Genomic DNA, 20,468 nt, shown 5'->3' on the forward strand with positions numbered 1-20,468 from the left:
AAAAATGCAACAGCCCAAAAATGCAACACCCCAAAAGCTTCTAAACCCCTCACAACCTCCCCTAGGAACCCCCCAAAAATCCTTTCATGAACCCCCCAAATTTCACCCAGTGCCCTCCCAGGGCCCCCCAATTGCACTCCCAGTGTCCCCCAAGTCCCTCCCAGTATCCCCCAGTGTCTTCCCAGTAACCTCCAGTGCCCTCCCAGTGCCCCCCACTGCCTCCCAGTAACCCCCAGTGCCACCCCAGTGCCACCCAGTAACGCCCAGTGCCACCCCAGTGCCTCCCAGTACCCCGCAGTGCCACCCCAGCATCTCCCAGTAACCCCCAGTGCCACCCCAGTGCCATCCCAGTAACCCCCAGTGCCACCCCAGTGCCATCCCAGTACCCCCCAGCACCCCCACATTGCCCCCCAGCGCCCTCCCAGTGCCACCCAGTGCCCTTCAATGCCCTCCCAGTGCCCCCCAGTGCCCTCCCAGTGCCCCACAATGCCTCCCAGTACCCCTCAGTGCCCTCCCAGTGCCCTCCTAGTGCCCCCCCAAGGCCATTCTAGTCCCTCCCAGTGCCCTTCCAGTTTCCCCCAGTGCCTCCCAGTACCCCATAGTGCCACCCCAGCATCTCCCAGTAACCCCCAGTGCCACCCCAGTGCCATCCCAGTAACCCCCAGTACCACCCCAGTGCCATCCCAGTAACCCCCAGTGCCCTCCCAGTGCCCCCCAGCACCCCCACATTGCCCCCAGCGTCCTCCCAGTGCCCCCCAGTGCCCTTCAATGCTCTCCCGGTGCCCCCCAGCGCCCTCCCAGTGCCCCCCACATTGCCCCTCAGTGCCACCCAGTGCCCTTCAATGTCCTCCCAGTGTCCCCCAGCATCCTCCCATTGCCCTCCCAGTGCCCCCAGTGCCCCCCAGTGCCTCCCAGTGCCCCACAATGCCCTCCCAGTGCCCCCAGCACCCCCATATTGCCCCCAGTGCCCCCCCCCGTGTCCCCCAGTGCCTCCCAGTAACCCCCAGTGCCACCCCAGTGCCACCCACCTTGGCACAGAGCCAGTCCTCGTTGATTTTGGGTTTGGGGTCGCTGTAGTGCAGGGACACGCGGTGCCCCAGCAGGGTCAGCCCGGCCTGGGGGGCACAGCGGGGTCAGGGTGGGCACAGGTGGGTCAGGGTGACCCCAACCTGGCCCGGGGGGGCACAGGGGGGGTACCAGGACACAAAGCTGGGGGGCATCAGGGCTGGAATTGGGGGGCACCAAGGTTTGAGGTGGGGACACCAGAACTTGTCCTGAGGGGCACCAGGGCTGGAATTTGGGGGCACCTGAGGGGGCACCAGGACACAAATCTGGGGGGTACCAGGGCTGGAACTGGGGGGCACCAGGGTTGAAATTCAGGGACAGCTGGGGGGCACCAGGACATGAATCTAGGGGGGCAGCAGGGCTGGAATTTGGGGGCACCAGGACATGAATCTGGGGGGCACCTGGGGGGCACCAGGGTGTGAAACTGGGGGGCACCAGGACACAAATCCAGGGAGCACCAGGGCTGCAATCTGGGCACATCAAGACTCATTTTGGGGGGCACCAGGGGGGCACAAAGCCATAAATCAGTGGGGCACCAAGCTGGGCACCAGGACATGAACTGGGGGCACCAGGGGTAGAACTGAAGGGCACCAGGACATGAACCAGGGGGGCACCAGGGGGGCACCAGGATGTGAATCTGGGGGGCACCAGGGGTGGAACTGGGGGGCACCAGGACAGGAACCTTGGGGGCACCAGGGGGGGCACCAGGATGTGAATCTGGGGGGCACCAGGGGTGGAATTGGGGGGCACCAGGACATGAACCATGGGGGCACCAGGATGTGAATCTGGAGGGCACCAGGGGTGGAACTGGGGGGCACCAGGACAGGAACCATGGGGGCACCAGGATGTGAATCTGGGGGGGCACCAGGGGGGCACCAAGATGTGAATCTGGGGGGGCACCAGGACACAAACTGGGGGGCACCAGGACTGGGATGAGGGGGGGAACCAGGACAGGAATTTGGGGGCACCAGGAGGTGCCAGGGCTGGAATTTGGGGGGGCACCAGAGCTCGTCCCAGGTGGCACCAGCAGCTGGACTGGGACCACTGGGACACGCACGAGGCCCCTGTGCCCATCCCTGACTGCAGGGACACAGCCACCAGTACAGACCAGTACGGACCAGTACAGACCAGTATGGACCAGTACAAACCAGTACAGACCAATATGGACCAGTACAAACCAGTACAGACCAATATCACCCCATAGACTCTGTCCCTCCCCCACCCACTGAGCATCTCCCCCATGAACTCTGCCCCTCCCTCTTTTCATTGCCCCACCCCCTTTTCATTGGCCCCTCCCTCTTTTCATTGCCCCACCTCCTTTTCATTGGCCCCACCCTCTTCTCATTGGCCCCTCCCTCTTTTCATTGCCCCACCCCTTTTCATTGCCCCACCCCCTTTTCATTGTCCCACCCTCTTTTCATTGGCCCCTCCTCTTTTCATTGGCCCCACCCCCTTCTCATTGGCCCCTCCCTCTTTTCATTGCCCCACCCCCTTTTCATTGGCCCCACCCTCTTCTCATTGGCCCCTCCCTCTTCCAATCTTCCCCCCTTTTGGTTGCTCCCTCACCTGTTGGCAATTCCCTCACCCCTCCCCCTTTTAATTGACCCCTCCCCCTTTTATTGCCCCTCCCCCTTTTTATTGCCCCTCCCCTTCTCATTGGCCCCTCCCCCTTTTAGTGGCCCCTCCCCCTTTTTCTTGGCCCCTCCCCCACCTGGTTGGCCTCCATCCACCTGGCCGCCTCCTGCACGTGATGGAATTCCACGAAGGCGAATCCACGGCTCTGACCTGGAACGGGCCACGGGGCGAGGGGGGGATGGGGGGCACCCATGGGTGCTCTGGGACCCCCTGGGGCGGAGGGGGGAGGGGGACAGGGTACCCAGGGACCCGCTGGGGTGGGAGCAGGGCACCCATGGGTGGTGCTGGAACCCCCCCAGGGGACCCCAAAGGTGAAGGCTAAGGGTGGTCCTGGTGCCCCTCCAGAACCTGGGTGCTCCCTGAGCTGGGTTCAGCACCCCTGGGTGCTCCTGGGGATGGGTCTGGCACCCCTGGGTGCCCCTAAAGCTGGGCTCAGCACCCCTGGGTGCTCCTGGGGATGGGTCTGGCACCCCTGGGTGCCCCTAAAGCTGGGCTCAGCACCCCTGGGTGCTCCTGAGGAAGGGTCTGGGAAAGGTTCTGGCACCCCTGGGTGCCCCTGGGGAAGGGTCTGGCACCCTTGGGTGCTCCTAAGAAGGGACAAGCACCCCTGGGTGCTCCTGAGGAGGCAAAGAGCACCTCTGGGTGCTCCCTAAGGACAAGAGTGGCACCCCTGGGTGCCCCTATAATGGGATCTACAGCCTTGGGTGCCCCCCGAGTGGGGTGCAGAACCCCTGGGTGCTCCTGAGAAGGGGAAAAGCACCCCTGGGTGCCCTAAAGATTAAACGGACACCCTGGGTGCCTATAGGGAAGGGATCAGCACCCCTGGGTGCTCCTAGGGAGGGGATCAGCACCCCTGGGTGCTCCTGAGGAAGGGACAGACATCTCTGGGTGCCTCTAGAAACGATGTTGGCACCCCTGGGTGCCCCTGGGAAGAGGATCAGCACCCCTGGGTGCTCCTAGTGAGGGGACAGGCACCCCTGGGTGCCCCTAGGGAGGGGACTGGCAGTCCTGGGTGTTTCTACAGACACGATAGGCACCCCTGGGTGCTCCCTAAAGACAAACCTGGCACCCCTGGGTGCCCCTGGAGAACGGGATCAGTGGCCTTGGTGCCCTTCCAGTCCGGTGCAGCACCCCTGGGTGCCCCTAGAGATGGGACCAGCACCCCTGGGTGCCCCTGGGAATGGGATCAACAGCCCTGATGCCCTTCCAGTCCGGTGCAGCACCCCTGGGTGCCCTTAGAAATGGGACCAGCACCCCTGGGTGCCCCCTAAGCCTGGCAGAAACATCCCTGTGTGCCCCTAGGGAGGGGACAGGCACCCCTGGGTGCCCCTTGGGAGGGATCGGCACCTCTGGGTGCCCCTAGGGAGGGGACAGGCACCCCTGGGTGCTCCTAGAAATGACACTGGCACCCCTGGGTGCCCCTGGGGAGGGGACCAGCACCCCTGGGTGCCAGTAGAGAGAGGACAGGCACCCCTAGGTGCCCCTAGGGAGGGAACTGACACCCCTGGGTGCCCCTGGAGAAGGGATCAGCACCCCTGGGTGCTCCTGAGAAGGACACAGGCACCCCTGGGTGCCCCTAAGAAGAAGACCAGCACCCCTGGGTGCCCCTAGGAATGGGATCAGCAGCCCTGGTACCCTTTGAGGTCAGTACAGCACCCCTGGGTGCCCCCTAAGCCTGCCAGAAGCACCCCTGGGTGCTTCTAAAGATGACACTGGCACCCCTGGGTGCCCCTAAGGATGGAACCAGCACCCCTGGGTGCCCCTAAAGAGAGGAGAGACATCTCTGGGTGCCCCTAGAACTGGGACCAGCACCCCTGGGTGCCCCTAGGGAAGGGACCAGCACCCTGGGTGCCCTAGGGAAGGGACAGGCACCCCTGGGTGCCCCTAAAGAGAGGAGAGACACCTTGGTAGGTTCCTAGGAAAGGGACAAGCACCCCTGGGTGCACCTAGGGAAGGGACAGAAACCCCTGGGTGCCCCTAGAACTAGGACCAGCACCCCTGGGTGCCCCTAAGGAACAGGACCACGCCCCCCTGGGTGCTCCTTGGCATGGCCAGGGACCTTCCCCCCTCCAAGGGACCCAGGTGACCCCCAGCCTAAAGAGAGCCCAGGTGAGCAGGAAGGGCTCAAGTGAGGGCTCAGGTGAGCAGAAGGGGCTCAGGTGAGCAGGGGAAGGGCTCAGGTGAGCAGGGGAAGGGCTCAGGTGAGCAGGGAGGGGCCCAGGTAAGCAGGGGAAGGGCTCAGGTGAGCAGGGGAAGGGCTCAGGTGAGCAGGGAGGGGTCCAGGTGAGCAGGGGAGGGGTCCAGGTGAGCACAGGAAGGGCTCAGGTGAGCAGGGAGAGCTCAGGTGAGCAGGAAGGGCTCAGGTGAGGGCTCAGGTGAGCAGAAGGGGCTCAGGTGAGCAGGGGAGGGGTCCAGGTGAGGGCTCAGGTGAGCAGGAGAGGCTCAGGTGAACAGGAAGGGCCCAGGTGAGCAGGGGAGGGCCCAGGTGAGCAGGGGAGGGGTCCAGGTGAGCAGGGGAGGGGTCCAGGTGAGCAGGAAGGGCCCAGGTGAGGGCTCAGGTGAGCAGGAAGGGCTCAGGTGAGCAGGGGAGGGGGCCAGGTGAGCAGGAAGGGCCCAGGTGAGCAGGGAGGGGCCCAGGTGAGCAGGGGAAGGGCTCAGGTGAGCAGGGAAGGGCTCAGGTGAGCAGGGGAGGGGCTCAGGTGAGGGCTCAGGTGAGCAGGGAAGGCCCAGGTGAGCAGGGAGGGGCCCAGGTGAGCAGAGGAAGGGCCCAGGTGAGTAGAAGGGACCCAGGTGAGCAGGGAGGGCCCAGGTGAGCAGGGAGGGCCCAGGTGAGCAGGGGAAGGGCTCAGGTGAGCAGGGGAGGGGCTCAGGTGAGCAGGGAGGGCCCAGGTGAGCAGGGGAGGGGTCCAGGTGAGCAGGGAGGGCTCAGGTGAGCAGGGGAGGGCCCAGGTGAGCAGGAAGGGCCCAGGTGAGGGCTCAGGTGAGCAGGGAGGGCCCAGGTGAGCAGGGGAGGGGTCCAGGTGAGCAGGGGAAGGGCTCAGGTGAGCAGGGGAAGGGCTCAGGTGAGCAGGAAGGGCCCAGGTGAGGGCTCAGGTGAGGGCTCAGGTGAGCAGGAAGGGCTCAGGTGAGCAAGGGAAGGGCCCAGGTGAGGGCTCAGGTGAGGGCTCAGGTGAGCAGGAAGGGCTCAGGTGAGCAGAAGGGGCCCAGGTGATGGCCCAGGTGAGAAGGGGAGGGGCTCAGGTGAGACAGGGAGGGCTCAGGTGAGCAGGGGAGGGGCCCAGGTGAGCAGGGAGGGCCCAGGTGAGGGCTCAGGTGAGCAGAAGGGGCTCAGGTGAGCAGGGGAAGGGCTCAGGTGAGCAGGGGAGGGGCTCAGGTGAGCAGGGGGAGGGCCCAGGTCAGACTCACCTGAGGATTTGTTGCGCATCAGCCGCACCTCACGGGGCTGCACCCCCTGCGCCTGCAGCTGTGCCCGGATCTGTGGGGACACGGTGACACAGTGACACATCAATGGGAGATGGGACAGCACCCATGGGGACACGGGGACAGCACCCATGGGGACATGGGGACAGTGGCCATGTCACCTGGGACACAGGACAGCCCCCACAGGGACACAGGGACAGCATCCATAGGGACACAAGACAGCCGCCATGTCACCAAGGACATGGGGACAGCGCCTGGAGGGAACATGGGGCCATCATGGCAGGGGGCGGGGCCATCCCAGATAGGGGGTGGGGCTATCCCAAATTTGGACAGGGCTACTGCATGTGGGACGGGGCCATTCCTGATAGGGGGTGGAGCCACCCAGAAATCAGAAGCGCCACCACAGATGGAGGCAGGGCCAGCATGAAGGGGGTGGGACCATACGAGCTAGGGGGCGGGGCCATGCCAGGTAGGGGGCGGAGCCATCCCAGAAGTCAGAAGTGCCACCACAAATGAGGATGGACCCAAGATGAAAAGGGGTGGGGCTATCTAAGCTAAGGGGCGTGGCCGTCCCAGATTGGGACAGTGTATTGTAGGTGGGGAGGGGCCATCCCAGCTGGGGGTGGAGCCTTGCTCAAAAGGGGCGGGGCCAACTGAGCTGGGGGCAGGGCCATGATGAAAAGGGGCATGGCCAACTGAGCTGGGGGTGAGGCCAAGATGAAAAGGGGTGGGGCTATCTAAGCTAAGGGGCGTGGCCATCCCAGATTGGGACAGTGTATTGTAGGTGGGGAGGGGCCATCCCAGCTGGGGGTGGAGCCTTGCTGAAAAGGGGCGGGGCCAACTGAGCTGGGGGCAGGGCCATGATGAAAAGGGGCATGGCCAACTGAGCTGGGGGTGAGGCCATGATGAAAAGGGGTGGGGCCAACTGAGCTGGGGGCAGGGCCATGATGAAAAGGGGTGGGGCCAACTGAGCTGGGGGTGGGGCCATGATGAAAAGGGGTGGGGCCAACTGAGCTGGGGGCAGGGCCATGATGAAAAGGGGTGGGGCCAACTGAGCTGGGGGCAGGGCCATGATGAAAAGGGGTGGGGCCAACTGAGCTGGGGGCAGGGTCATGATGAAGATGGGTGTGCCCATCTGACTTAGGGGGCGTGGCCATCCCAGAAGAGAGTGGTGACATCATAGAAAGGGGTGGGGCTTGTGAAGAGGGGCGTGGCCACCCCAGGATGGGGCAGAGCCATCCCAGAAGTCAGAAGTGCCAGCACAGATGGGGGCGGGGCCAAGATGAAAAGGGGTGGGGCTATCTAAGCTAAGGGGCGTGGCCATCCCAGATTGGGACAGTGTATTGTAGGTGGGGAGGGGCCATCCCAGCTGGGGGTGGAGCCTTGCTGAAAAGGGGTGGGGCCAACTGAGCTGGGGGCAGGGCCATGATGAAAAGGGGTGGGGCCAACTGAGCTCGGGGCAGGGTCATGATGAAGATGGGTGTGCCCATCTGACTTAGGGGGCGTGGCCATCCCAGAAGAGAGTGGTGATGTCATAGGAAGGGGTGGGGCTTGTGAAGAGGGGCGTGGCCACCCGGGGGGGGGAGCAAAGCCATCCCAGAAGTCAGAAGTGCCAGCACAGATGGGGGCGGGGCCAAGATGAAAAGGGGTGGGGCTATCTAAGCTAAGGGGCGTGGCCATCCCTGATTGGGACAGTGTACTGTGGGGGGGAGGGGCCATCCCAGCTGGGGGTGGAGCCTTGCTGAAAAGGGGTGGGGCCAACTGAGCTGGGGTGGGGCCATGATGAAAAGGGGTTGGGGCCAACTGAGCTGGGGGTGGGGCCATCAGAGCTAGGAGGCAGGGTCATGATGAAGATGGGTGTGCCCATCTGACTTAGGGGGCGTGGCCATCCCAGAAGAGAGTGGTGACATCATAGGAAGGGGTGGGGCTTGTGAAGAGGGGCGTGGCCACCCTAGGAGGGGGCAGAGCCATCCCAGAAGTCAGAAGTGCCAGCACAGATGGGGGGGCGGGGCCATGATGAAGAGGGGCGGGGCCATCCGAGCTGGGGGCGTGGTCACGCCGGGAGGGGGCGTGGCCTCGGGGGTGTGGGGGCGTGGCTCACGTCATTCTCGGTGGCCGCCTGGGGCAGCATGCGCAGCATGACGATGGTGCTGGCGCGCGGCTCCTCCTCGGCGCCCTCCCGGTAATCCTGGTCCCGGTAATCGCCGTCGGCGCCGAACGGCAGCGCCGGGGGCTCCCGGGGCGGATCCCGGGGCGGATCCCGCTTCCGGGGCGGCTCCGAGCTCTCGTAGGAGCCCTGGAACAGGGGAGGGAGGGGTCCTGTTACAGCCCGAGCCGCTGGGAATTTTATAGAATTTTATATTTTCTGTAGTAAGAAATACTAACTCTCAAGGAAACACGGCATCTAACCTGAAAACATAAAGAAAACTTCCAAAATCAAACAAAAAACTTGAAATTATAAGTGTATAACTTAAATAAAAACATGTAATATCACACAAAAAAACCCTTACAGTTCAAAGTTTTATGCTATAACACTACACGTATAAAAAAAAAATTTTAAAATGAGACCTAATCCTTGTTCTTCGCCTTCTTCGTTAGAAAATTAAGAAAAATTTTGAAATTACTCATGTTACAGCCCTAGCCGCTGGGAATTTTATACTTTCTGTACTAAGAAATACTAACTCTCAAAGAAACACGGCATCTAACCTGAAAACATAAAGAAAACTTCCAAAATCAAACAAAAAACCTGAAATTATAAGTGTATAACTTAAATAAAAACACGTAATATCATACAAAAAAACCCTTACAGTTCAAAGTTTTATGCTATAATACTACATATATAAAATAAAAATTTTAAAATGAAACCTAATCCTTGTTCTTCGCCTTCTTCATTAGAAAATTAAGAAAAATTTTGAAATTACTCATGTTACAGCCCTAGCCGCTGGGAATTTTATAGAATTTTATATTTTCTGTACTAAGAAATACTAACTCTCAAGGAAACACGGCATCTAACCTGAAATCATAAAGAAAACTTCCAAAATCAAAAAAAACCCCTGAAATTATAAGCGTATAACTTAAATAAAAACATGTAATATCATACAAAAAAACCCTTACAGTTCAAAGTTTTATACTATAATACTACATATATAAAATAAAAATTTTAAAATGAAACCTAATCCTTGTTCTTCGCCTTCTTCATTAGAAAATTAAGAAAAATTTTGAAATTACATTAAAAACTTTATATTATGAGGTACAGTCAGGTGCTGAATTAGAAATATAAATAATTCAAGTACCATTTCTTAATTAAACAGCTTATCTCTGAAAGACCCTGTGAAGATTATATTTATTGCATTTATTATAATTATTTTAAGTATATTTATATATATTTTACTGCTTTATTATTGCTAATTATATTTGGTTATTTACCATATTTATATATTTAATATTTTTTTAGCTCATTACATTATGCCACCAACAAAACTCATAACTTATAAAACACATTAAAATGAACACCTAATATCTAATATCTACATATTACAATACAAAAGTAACTATAAAATATATAAAAACAAATATCTAATATCTAATTGCAAACAAAACATACATCCTTATTATTTTGTTTTTGCTAATTGCGTTTGCCTAACACACTTACATATTTATTATATTTTTAGTTCATTGCATTAGCACACTCCAAAACTCATAACTTATAAAACACATTAAAATGAATACCTAATATCTACATATTACAATACAAAGCTATGTATAAGATGCATAAAAACAAATATCTAATATCTAGTTGCAAACAGAACATACATTCTTATTATTTTATTTTTGCTAATTGCGTTTGCCTATTTAAAACATTTATGTATTTATTATATTTTTAGTTCATTGCATTAGCACACTCATAACTTGGAAAACTACATAAAAAGAAATGCCTAACTGCAAACAAAACACATATTTAAACCCAAACCGAAATAAAAAATAAACCACAACGGGCTCCCCACACGCACCTGAGGGGGGGTCCCGGCATTGGGGGGTCCCTCGGGGGGTCCCCCGTAGCCCCGGTAGTCCATGTCGCGATAGTCGTGATCCCGCTGGGTGCGGGAGCCGTCCTCGGAGGGGGGAGGGGCGCCCCCATAACGCCCCGTGCGGTCCCCACGGCCACCCCTGGGTGGGGGGAGGGGGGGGTGAGGGTCAGGGAGGGCCCAGAGCTCTGGGGGGTCCCCAAAAATCTGAACTTCAAATCCTGGGCCTCAAATCTGCACCTCAGATTTGGACCCAAAATCCTGGACCTTAAATCCTGACCCCAAATATTGGACCCCAAATCTGGATCCCAAATCCTGACCCCAAATTCTGACCCCAAAGCTGGATCCCAAATCCTGACCCCAAATTCTGACCCCAAAGCTGGATCCCAAATCCTGACCCCAAATACTGGACCCCAAAGCTGGATCTCAAATCCTGCACCCCAAATCTGGATTAAATCCTGACCACAAATTTGGACTTAAATCTGCATCTCAAATTTGGACCCCAAATCGTGGGCCCCCAAATCTGCACAACAAATCCTGCACTCCAAATCTGCACCCCAAATCCTGATCCCAAATCTAGACCTTAAATCTTCGACCTTAAATCCTGGCTCCCAAATCTGGACCCCAAATCCTGGACCTTAAATCTGCACCCCAAATCCTGACCCCAAATACTGGACCCCAAAGCTGGATCTCAAATCCTGACCCAAAGTGGATCCCAATCTGACCCCAAATACTGGACCCAAAGCTGGATCTCAAATCTGGACCCCAAATCTGGACATTAAATCTGACCCAAATCTGGACCCAAATTCTGGAGTTCAAATCTGGACCCAAATCCTGGACCTAAATCTGCACCTTAAATACTGGACCCCAAATACTGGACCCCAAATCCTGACCCCAAATCCTGGACCCAAATTGGATATTCAAATCCTGACCCCAAATCTGGATCTCAAATTCTGGACATTAAATCTGCACCCCATATACTGGACCCAAAATCCCCAACCTTAAATCTAAACTTCAATTCCTGGACTCCAAATCTGCACCCCATATACTGGACCCCAAATCTGGATATTAAATCCTGACCCCAAATCTGGATCTCAAATTCTGGAGTCCAAATCTGGACCCCAAATCCTGGACCTTAAATCTGCACCTCAGATTTGGACCCCAAATCCTGGGCCCCCAAATCTGCACGACAAATCTGCACCCCAAATCCTGATCCCAAATCTAGACCTTAAATCTTCCACCTTAAATCCTGGCTCCCAAATCTGGACCCCAAATCCTGGACCTTAAATCTGCACCCCAAATCCTGACCCCAAATACTGGACCCCAAAGCTGGATCTCAAATCCTGGACCCCAAATCTGGATATTAAATCCTGACCCCAAATCTGGACCTCAAATTCTGGAGTCCAAATCTGGACCCCAAATCCTGGACCTTAAATCTGCACCCCATATACTGGACCCAAAATCCCGGACCTTAATCTAAACTCAATTCCTGGACTCCAAATCTGACCCCAATACTGGACCCCAAAGCTGGATCTCAAATCCTGCACCCCAAATCTGGATATTAAATCCTGACCCCAAATCTGGACCTCAAATTCTGGAGTTCAAATCTGGACCCCAAATCCTGGACCTTAAATCTGCACCCCAAATCCTGACCCCAAATCCTGACCCCAAATCTGGATATTAAATCCTGACCCCAAATCTGGACTTCAAATTCTGCACTCCAAATCTGCACCCCAAATCCTGATCCCAAATCTAGACCTTAAATCTTCGACCTTAAATCCTGGCTCCCAAATCTGGACCCCAAATCCTGGACCTTAAATCTGCACCCCAAATCTGATCCCAAACTGGACCCCAAATCTGGATATTAAATCCTGACTCCAAATCTGGACCTCAAATTCTGGAGTCCAAATCTGGATCCCAAATCCTGGACCTTAAATCTGCACCCCATATACTGGACCCAAAATCCCGGACCTTAAATCTAAACCTCAAATTCTGGACTCCAAATGTGCACCCCAAATACTGGACCCCAAAGCTGGATCTCAAATCCTGCACCCCAAATCTGGATCCCAAATCCTGCACCCCAAATCCCGCCCCCAAAATCCTGCACCCCAAATTTGTATACTTCAAATCTGTACCCCAAATCTGCATCTCAAATCCTGGGCCCCAAATCTTGGACTCGAAATCTGCACAACAAATCTACACAATAAATCCTGGACCTCAAATCTGACCCCAAATCTGGACCCCAAATGGCTCCTTCCCCCCTCCAGGGTCCCCAAAGTCCCCTCTGCCCTCAGCAGTCCCCAAATGTCCCCTCACCCCGCCATGGGATCCCCAAATGTCCCCCTGACGGGCTCCCAAACGTCCCCTCCCTACCCAAAAAATTAAATTTAATTTCCTGGGGTCCTCAAGAGCTGCCCAGATGTTCCCCCTTCCCCAGTCCCGAATTTTGGGGGTCCCCAGGTCCCCCCTCACCTGCGCTCGTACTCCATGGTGCCTGCACCTGTGAGGGCAGCGACTGCTCAAACTGGGAGGAACTGGGAGGAACGACTGGAAAATTTTATGGCAAACTGGGAAAACGAGGATGGAACTGGGATGAACTGGGAGCCACTGGGCCCTGTGCAGGGGAGGAGGAGCAGACATGACCACCCTGATACCCCGCCCGTAATTAGCATACGCCACCCCACCCCTTAATTAGCATGAAAATTCCAGCCCCGAGTCCCGCTCTCACACCCCCTCCCTCACAAACTGCACCGGGAGCTCTGTTCAGCCCCGCCCCTCCCGGTCGGTCCCGCCCCTCCCGGTCAGCTCCTCCCCTTCCGTTAAGCCCCTCCCCTCCCGGCAGACCCCTCCCCATCCCGTTCGGGCCCGTCCCGCCCCTCACCGCCGTCCCGACCTTGCCCGGCGCCGCCGCCGCCGCCGCTCCCCGGCACCAAAATGGCGGAGCCGCTCCCGCTCTGTCGGGACCGTCCCGCGCGCCCGCCCTCGCCGCGCTCCCATTGGTCAACACTCCCGCCAGTCCGAAAACTCCCCGTTCTTATTGGTTCATACTGTAAAGTAGGCGGTGCAGCACTACGGCTGGATGTGATTAGTTGCAGAGCAAAAGTAGGTGGGGTCATTAATAATGTATGGGCGGGACAAGGTAAGTGCAGAGTTCTGATTGGCTGCAAGATGCGGGGGCGGGACGAAACGCCAATGCGAGGTCGCGATTGGTCGGATTGAGCGGAAGAGGCGAGGCAGAGCGGCGGGGCAAGATGGCAGCGCTGTGGCGGGCGCTGCGGGCGCTGCGGGCGCTGCCCGCCGGGGCTCGGGGCCGCTCGGCGGGGTCGCCCGGGGCTGTGGCGCTGCCGCGGCCGCTCGGGGCCGACGCGCACGAGGAGGAGCCGATGTTGGTGGCGCAGAGGAAGGTGAGCGGCCAAGGGCAAAGCGGGAGGGGCGGGACGGGGTCGTGTGGGGATTGTGGGTGGGCGTGGTCTGTGGAGGGGCGTGGCTTGGGACGGGGTTACTCTTGGGTGGGGTTTAATATACATGACTGGAAAGGGCGTGGCCTAGTTGGAATAGGCGTGGTGTAAATGCTGTGGGCGGGGCTTTAGCAGTTTAAAGGATCTGTGAATGGGCGTGACTTCGTGGGCGGGGCCTAATTTAGGGCGTGGCCTCACCGTGCGCAGAATTGTGTGGTTGTAAAAGGGAGGGGCCCGGAGGGGGCGTGGGCTGGCCCGAATGAGGGGACATATTTGGAAACCATGGGTGTGTCTCAGATGGGCGTGGCCAGGAAAGGGCGTAGCCAGTGCTGGGATTTAGTAGGAAAACACACCTGGGGTTGGGGCTCAGGTGGTTCCTCTGGCCCTGTGCTCCTGAGGAGGGGCTGGGACGCACCTGAGGCTCCTGGAGGAGGGGTTGGGACACACCTGGAGATCCTGGAGGAGCGGGTGGGACACACCTGGACGGGACAGGGGGCTCACACAACCCTCCCCACACAGAACCCCGACTATCATGGCTTCTCGGCCGACCCCGATGCCGACGTGCTGAACATGCGCGCCGCCTTCCTGGCTGGCATCTCCATCGCCATCGTCCTGGGCTCCGTCTTCGTCCATTACCTGCCCGACCACGGGTCTGTGATCGTGGGGTTTCACCTGGGAAACCCCCCATGGTGAAGGGGGGACGGTGACAGCCCCAAGGGAAGCTTGTGGGAAGCTATGGAGGAGCTCTCGACTCTCGTTATGGGGTCTGTGTGGGGTTTTTGGGAGTCTGTGGGTGAGAGTTTTGTAGCAGCTTCCAACTGGATTTAGGGGCCAACAAGACCCCTGTACAGCCTATGGGGGTTTTTATGAATTCATTGGGGGTTTTGAGGTCTGTAGGGACCTTAGAAGCTCTGGGGGTGTCTGTAGGAGCCCCTGGGGGACCTAGCAGAGGATTTAGGGGGCTACAGAGCCCGTGGGGGGCTATAGGGGGGCTGAGGGGGGTTAAGGTGGACTCTGGGGGGCGTATAGGGACCTATAGAGACACCTGGGCCTTTGAGGAGGGAGGAATTTGGAGACCTGGCAGGGGGTTTGGGATGTCCCCATGGATCCCCGAGGTGTGGGGGCTCACCTGTCCACCCCCTCCCCCGCAGGCTGCAGCAGTGGGCGCGGCGTGAGGCCGAGAGGCTGGTGCGGGAGCGGGAGTGCCGTGGGGAGCCCCTGCTCACCTCCAACTACTACAACCCCAAGTGTCTCCCCTTGCCCCCCTCGGAGTGACCCTCGGACCCTCAGCCGTCCCCCCGGAGTGACCCCGGAGCCCGGTGTTGGTTTGTGAATAAAGTTCTGGTTTCCTCCCGACTCCTGCGCCTTTGATTTTGGGGGGAGGAAAAAGAAACTACATCTCCCAGCGAGCCTTGCGGCCTGCTTACGTCACCAGGCAGCGACACCACGCGGAAATGGCGCTCTGGCCTCCACTGATTCGCATCGCTTCTCAAGAGACTACATCTCCCAGGGGACCCTGCGGTTCCGTGACGTCACCAGGCGGCGACACCACGCGGAAATGGCGCCCTGGTCCTCACGGCCCCTCCCAGGTTCCCCTGTAGCTCCCCAGAGCCCATGTAAGACCCCCATGGCCCCCTAGAGCCACTCGAGTCCCACATAACCTGCGAGGGAGCCCCTCTAGGGCTCTGCAGACCCACGAGGCTTCCCAGGTTCCCCCTGGGCTGCCGCAGACCCACCTCGGTCCCCTATAGCCCCCTCAGGTGCTCCCCACGCCCCTCTGTGTAGCCCCCTTTGGCTTTGGGACCCCCCTTAGGCTCCCATAGGTTCCTGCATTACTTCGGAGGCCTTTATTTAAAATTTTCCATGCAGTTCCACAAAGTTGTGCAATTCGGCATGACACTACGTAAAGTCTTCCGCGATTTCCTGTGCGCTCTTTAAGCGCTTCTACGAGGCTCTGATCGGCCCCTATCAGCCCCCAAAAACCTTCCTTAGGTCCCTATAGCCCCCCAAGGGCCCCTATAGGTCCCAGGCCCCCCCGTACCCACCAATAGCCCCCCACGCTCCGCCTTTTCTATCCCACTGTCCCCTCTCGGCTGCCGTCGGGGCGGCGTGCGCCGCGCCGTATCACGAGGCCGCGCAAGAGGTGTGGCCTTCCTCATCCGGGACCCTGCGGCAGGAAAAGGGGCGTGGCCAGCCGGGGCGCGCCCGCCCAATCCTCGCGTCGGGTGAGGCGGGCAGGGAGGGGGGCGGGCGGTGGCGGGAGGAGACAACCAATGAGAGCGCGGCACCGGGCGGCGCCGACCAATGGGAGAGCTCGGAGGGCGGGGCCTCGCGCGCGCAGGGAGGGGGCGGCGGGTGGCAGCGGCCGCGGCCGCCATCTTGTCGCGGAGGAGCCGAGCGGAGCGGGCGGGACCCGGCGGCGGGGCCTGGACAGCGACATTGGTGCGGGGCCGGGAGCGAGCCCGGGGGTGCTCGGGGGCTGCCCCGGTCTTCAGGGGCGCGGGGAGGCGGCCACGGGGCCGGCCAGTGCGGCCCCGCCTTGCGGGATCCAGCACCGGGCCTGGAGGGGGCAGGGGGGGAGCCGTGAGGGGGAACCGCCCCCCCCCCCGCAGAGAGACCCTCAGGATGGGGAGCCCGGGGGGAAACGCGACCCCCGCTCGGGGAGCTCCGGGAATGGGGAACCCCCCTGGGTGGGACCCCCGGGGATGGGGAACCCGCCCCGGTTAATGGGGAACCCCGCAGGGGAGGCCCCGAGGGCGGGACCGGCCCGGGATGGGACCCCCGGGACCCGCCCGGTGCCGGGAGCGCTCTCAGGGGAGGGGGCGGTGCCGTGCTTGGCTCTGGGGGTGCTGCTGTGGTCTGATGGCCCTCAGTGCCACCTCGCTGTCCCCAAGTGTCCCTCCCCACCCTTCTGTGTGTCCGTCCATCCCTGCGTGTCGCTCTGTCCGTGCCCGGTGTCACCGGGGCGGTGACAGCCAATGGGACAGCGCGGGGGAGCTGTCGCACCTGGTGGCCCCGCCCGTGACCCCATTCACCTGGTGTGTCACCGTCTGTGCCACCTGGTGTCACCCTCCGTGTCCCCGCTGTCACCTGGTGTCACCCTGCATCACCCTCTCCATCCCTGCTGTCCCTCGTTGCCATCTCCGGTGTCACCTGGTGTCACCTCTCATCACTTTATGTGTCGCTGTGTCCTGTTCAGTGTCACCCTGTGTGTCACCTCCTGCTGTTGGTGACCTCAGGTGGCCACAGTTGTCACCTCTTGTCCCCAGCATCGCCCCGTGTCTGTCACAGTGTCCCTGCTGTCCCCAGCACTGTCCCCGTGTGACCCTGCCTGGCTTCTGTCCCTGTCCCCAAATGTCCAGTTTGCTGCTGTCCCTGTCCCTGGATGTCCCCAGATGTGCCCTGACCCCATCCTTGTCCCCAGATGTCCCCAGCTGTCCAGCTGCCCTCTGCCCACGGATATCCCTACCCTCTCTTTGTCCCCAGATGTCCCCGTGTGTCCCCTGACTGTCCCTGTCCCCAGATGTCCCCAGCTGTTCCCTGTCTCTTCCTGTCCCCTGCCTGTCCCTCTATCCAGATGTCCCCTGATGTCCCCAGATGTCCCCAGGTGTCCCTGACTGTCCCTGTCCCCATATATCCTCTGAATATCCCTGTCCCCAACTGTCCCCAGGTGTCCCTGACTGTCCCCTGTCCTTCCATTCATGTCCCTTTGTCCTACTGTATCCCACTGTCCCGCCATGATCTGTCCCCAGTGTCCCATGCCCTGTCCCTCACTGTCCCTGTCCCCAGACTGTCTCCCGTCCGCTGTCCATGATGGTTTTCCACCTGTCCCTCCTAGGATGTTCCCTGTCCCCAGCTGTCCCTGATGTCCCTGTCCCCAGATGTCCCTCCCTGTCCCTGATGTCCCTCACTGTCCCTGATGTCCCTGTCCCCATCCCCAGATGTCCCTGATGTGCCTGTCCCTGACTGTCCCTGTCCCCAGCTGTCCCTCACTGTCCCCTCCCCGTCCCCAGATGTCCCTCACTGTCCCTGATGTCCCTGTCCCCAGATGTCCCTCACTGTCCCTGATGTCCCTGTCCCCAGCTGTCCCTGATGTCCCTGTCGCTGTCCCCAGATGTCCCTCGCTGTCTCTGATGTCCCTCCCTGTCCCTGATGTCCCTCCCTGTCCCCAGATGTCCCAGCTGTCCCTGATGTCCCTCCCTGTCCCTGATGTCCCTCCCTGTCCCCAGATGTCCCAGCTGTCCCTGATGTCCCTCACTGTCCCTGATGTCCCTGATGTCCCTGTCCCCAGCTGTCCCTGATGTCCCTGTCGCTGTCCCCAGATGTCCAGCTCCCCGCTGTCGAAGAAGCGCCGCGTCTCTGGGTCAGAGCCACCGACGGGCTCCAGCCGTGCCCCTGCCCCCGCCGTGTCCCCGAGCGTCACCCCCGCCAACGTGAGTGCCACCACCCCCCTGAGTGACACTGCCACCTCCTGAGTGCCACCAACCCTGCCCTGAGTGCCACCGACCCCCCTGAGTGCCACCAACCCCCTGAGTGACACTGCCACCTCCTGAGTGCCACCAGCCCCCCCTGAGTGCCACCAACCCCTCTGAGTGCCACCAACCCCTCTGAGTGCCACCAACTCCCCCTGAGTGCCACCGTCCCCTCCTGAGTGCCACCACCCTGCCCTGAGTGCCACCGACCCCCTGAGTGACACTGCCACCTCCTGAGTGCCACCAACCCCTCACTGCCATCACCTGAGTGCCACACACCCCCCGAGTGACGCTGCCACCTCCTGAGTGCCACCAACCCTGCCCTGAGTGCCACCGACCCCCCTGAGTGCCACCAACTCCTCTGAGTGCCACCAACCCCTCACTGCCACCGCCTGAGTGCCACCACCCCCCCGAGTGACGCTGCCACCTCCTGAGTGCCACCACCCTGCCCTGAGTGCCACCAACGCCCCTGAGTGCCACCAATCCCTCGCTGCCACCTCCTGAGTGCCACCAACCCCATGAGTGCCACCACCACCTCCCGAATGCCACCAACCCCTTCTGAGTGCCACCACCCTGCCCTGAGTGCCACCAACCCATCCTGAGTGCCACCGTCCCCTCCTGAGTGCCACCAACCCATCCTGAGTGCCACCAACCCATCCTGAGTGCCACCATCCTGCCCTGAGTGCCACTGTCCCCTCCTGAGTGCCACCAACCCCTCTGAGTGCCACCGTCCCCTCCTGAGTGCCACCAACCCCTCACTGCCACCGCCTGAGTGCCACCGACCCCCCTGAGTGACGCTGCCACCTCCTGAGTGCCACCACCCTGCCCTGAGTGCCACCGACCCCCATGAGTGCCACCACCACCTCCCGAATGCCACCAACCCCTCCTGAGTGCCACCACCCTGCCCTGAGTGCCACCAACCCATCCTGAGTGCCACCACTCCCCCGAGTGCCACCAACCCATCCTGAGTGCCACCAACCCCTCACTGTCACCTCCTGAGTGCCACCAACCCTTTCCTGAGTGCCACCAACTCCCCCTGAGTGCCACCGACCCTTCGGGGACCCTGAGCCACCCACAGTGGCTTTGTCACCCTTTGGGAGCCCCCGGTGTCATTGTCACATCTGTGGTGCTCAGAGCTGCTGCTGCTGCTGGGGGCGTGGTGTCCCCTGGTGTCACCTGTGGCTCTTGGGGTTGTCCCTTGATGTCCCCTTACTCTGCTCAGGGTCATTTAATGTCCCTCTTTGTCCTGGCGGTGACATTTGTCCCCAGTGTCCCCCCCACCATGGGTGGTGTCACCTACAGGTCTTGTGGGTGGCACATGTCCCTCAGTGTCCCTTCAGTCCCCTCAGGGTCACTCTGTTACAGTGCTTTGGTGACAATTACTGTCCTTTGCTGTCCCTCTCTTTGTCCTGAGGGTGACATTTGTCCCGCAGGTCCCCAATGTCCCCTCAGCAACGAGCGGCGTCACCCACAAAGTGTCACCTGCCCGACTGTTGTCACCATGATGTGACACCACCCTGCCATCCCTTGGGGGGTCCTGCTCCTTGTCCCAGGGTGTCACAGCACCCATTGTCACCCTCAGTGTCCTTGTGGTGACACCACTGTGGTGACACCTCTGTCCCCTGCTGGCATCTCTGTCCCCATGGTGACACCGCTGTGGTGGCACCGCTGTCCCCTCTGTCCCCTGCTGGCATCTCTGTCCCTGTGGTGGCACCGCTGTGGTGACACCGCTGTCCCCTCTGTCCCTGTGGTGGCACCGCTGTCCCCATGGTGACACCACTGTGGTGACACCGCTGTCCCCTCTGTCCCCTGCTGGCATCTCTGTCCCTGTGGTGGCACCGCTGTCCCCATGGTGACACCACTGTGGTGACACCGCTGTCCCCTCTGTCCCCATGGTGACACCACTGTGGTGACACCGCTGTCCCCTCTGTCCCCTGCTGGCATCTCTGTCCCTGTGGTGGCACCACTGTGGTGACACCGCTGTCCCCTCTGTCCCCTGCTGGCATCTCTGTCCCTGTGGTGGCACTGCTGTCCCCATGGTGACACCGCTGTGGTGACACCGCTGTCCCCTCTGTCCCCTGCTGGCATCTCTGTCCCTGTGGTGGCACCACTGTGGTGACACCGCTGTCCCCTCTGTCCCCAGGGAATGGCGAAGAACGGGGCCGAGGCCGAGATCGATGAGGGGCTCTACTCCCGCCAGCTGTGAGTGAGGGGGACACGGGGGGGACATTTTGGGGTCCCCAAGGGGGGTTTGGGGTCCCCAAGGAGGATTTGGGGTCCCCACGGACTTGGGGGGCTCCCTGTTGAGTGGTGGGGTCCCCATAGTTTTGGGGTTTCTCATGGATTTGGGGTTCCTCATGGATTTGAGGTTTCCTCATGGATTTGGGGTTTCC

The 20,468-nt window shown here is 59.6% G+C and overlaps 3 protein-coding genes across 3 annotated transcripts in view; 2 read left to right on the plus strand and 1 right to left on the minus strand.

Annotated features, from left to right (window-relative positions):
* Positions 1 to 49: 49 nt before the first annotated feature.
* Positions 50 to 13,085, minus strand: LOC135460239 (RNA-binding protein 10-like). The gene is made up of 8 exons (XM_064736973.1): positions 13,039 to 13,085; positions 12,618 to 12,759; positions 10,131 to 10,287; positions 8,222 to 8,416; positions 6,106 to 6,175; positions 2,777 to 2,850; positions 1,002 to 1,115; positions 50 to 61 (listed from the first exon to the last, which is right to left on the minus strand). Exons 2-8 carry the CDS (start codon positions 12,632 to 12,634, stop codon positions 50 to 52), a joined length of 639 nt encoding a protein of 212 aa, XP_064593043.1. The 5' UTR covers positions 12,635 to 12,759; positions 13,039 to 13,085.
* A 288-nt stretch (positions 13,086 to 13,373) lies between these two features.
* On the plus strand, positions 13,374 to 14,959 carry NDUFB11 (NADH:ubiquinone oxidoreductase subunit B11). The gene is made up of 3 exons (XM_064737073.1): positions 13,374 to 13,549; positions 14,123 to 14,253; positions 14,755 to 14,959. Exons 1-3 carry the CDS (start codon positions 13,397 to 13,399, stop codon positions 14,876 to 14,878), a joined length of 408 nt encoding a protein of 135 aa, XP_064593143.1. The 5' UTR covers positions 13,374 to 13,396; the 3' UTR covers positions 14,879 to 14,959.
* A 1,003-nt stretch (positions 14,960 to 15,962) lies between these two features.
* Positions 15,963 to 20,468, plus strand: part of UBA1 (ubiquitin like modifier activating enzyme 1) — a 42,261-nt gene continuing 37,755 nt past the window's right edge. Inside the window, exons 1-3 of the mRNA XM_064736974.1 lie at positions 15,963 to 16,045; positions 17,926 to 18,036; positions 20,219 to 20,277. Of these exons, the coding sequence (XP_064593044.1) occupies positions 17,926 to 18,036; positions 20,219 to 20,277 (170 nt within the window). The 5' untranslated portion in view covers positions 15,963 to 16,045. The remainder of the gene's footprint in view (positions 16,046 to 17,925; positions 18,037 to 20,218; positions 20,278 to 20,468) is intronic.

The sequence above is a fragment of the Zonotrichia leucophrys genome, unplaced genomic scaffold (genome assembly GCF_028769735.1).
Source record: "Zonotrichia leucophrys gambelii isolate GWCS_2022_RI unplaced genomic scaffold, RI_Zleu_2.0 Scaffold_34_1600103, whole genome shotgun sequence".
NCBI classification, from domain to species: domain Eukaryota; kingdom Metazoa; phylum Chordata; class Aves; order Passeriformes; family Passerellidae; genus Zonotrichia; species Zonotrichia leucophrys.

Bases quoted from the DNA above. Each gene is read 5' to 3' on its own strand.
- LOC135460239 (XM_064736973.1), bottom strand. The intron at 8,417-10,130 runs GTGCGTGTGGGG...CCCCTGTTCCAG, and splicing joins ATGCCGGGACCCCCCCTCAG to GGCTCCTACGAGAGCTCGGA. The intron at 6,176-8,221 runs GTGAGCCACGCC...GTGTCCCCACAG, and splicing joins AGGCGGCCACCGAGAATGAC to ATCCGGGCACAGCTGCAGGC.
- NDUFB11 (XM_064737073.1), top strand. From the start codon at position 13,397: ATGGCAGCGCTGTGGCGGGCGCTGCGGGCGCTGCGGGCGCTGCCCGCC. The intron at 13,550-14,122 runs GTGAGCGGCCAA...CTCCCCACACAG, and splicing joins TGTTGGTGGCGCAGAGGAAG to AACCCCGACTATCATGGCTT. The intron at 14,254-14,754 runs GTCTGTGATCGT...CCTCCCCCGCAG, and splicing joins CATTACCTGCCCGACCACGG to GCTGCAGCAGTGGGCGCGGC.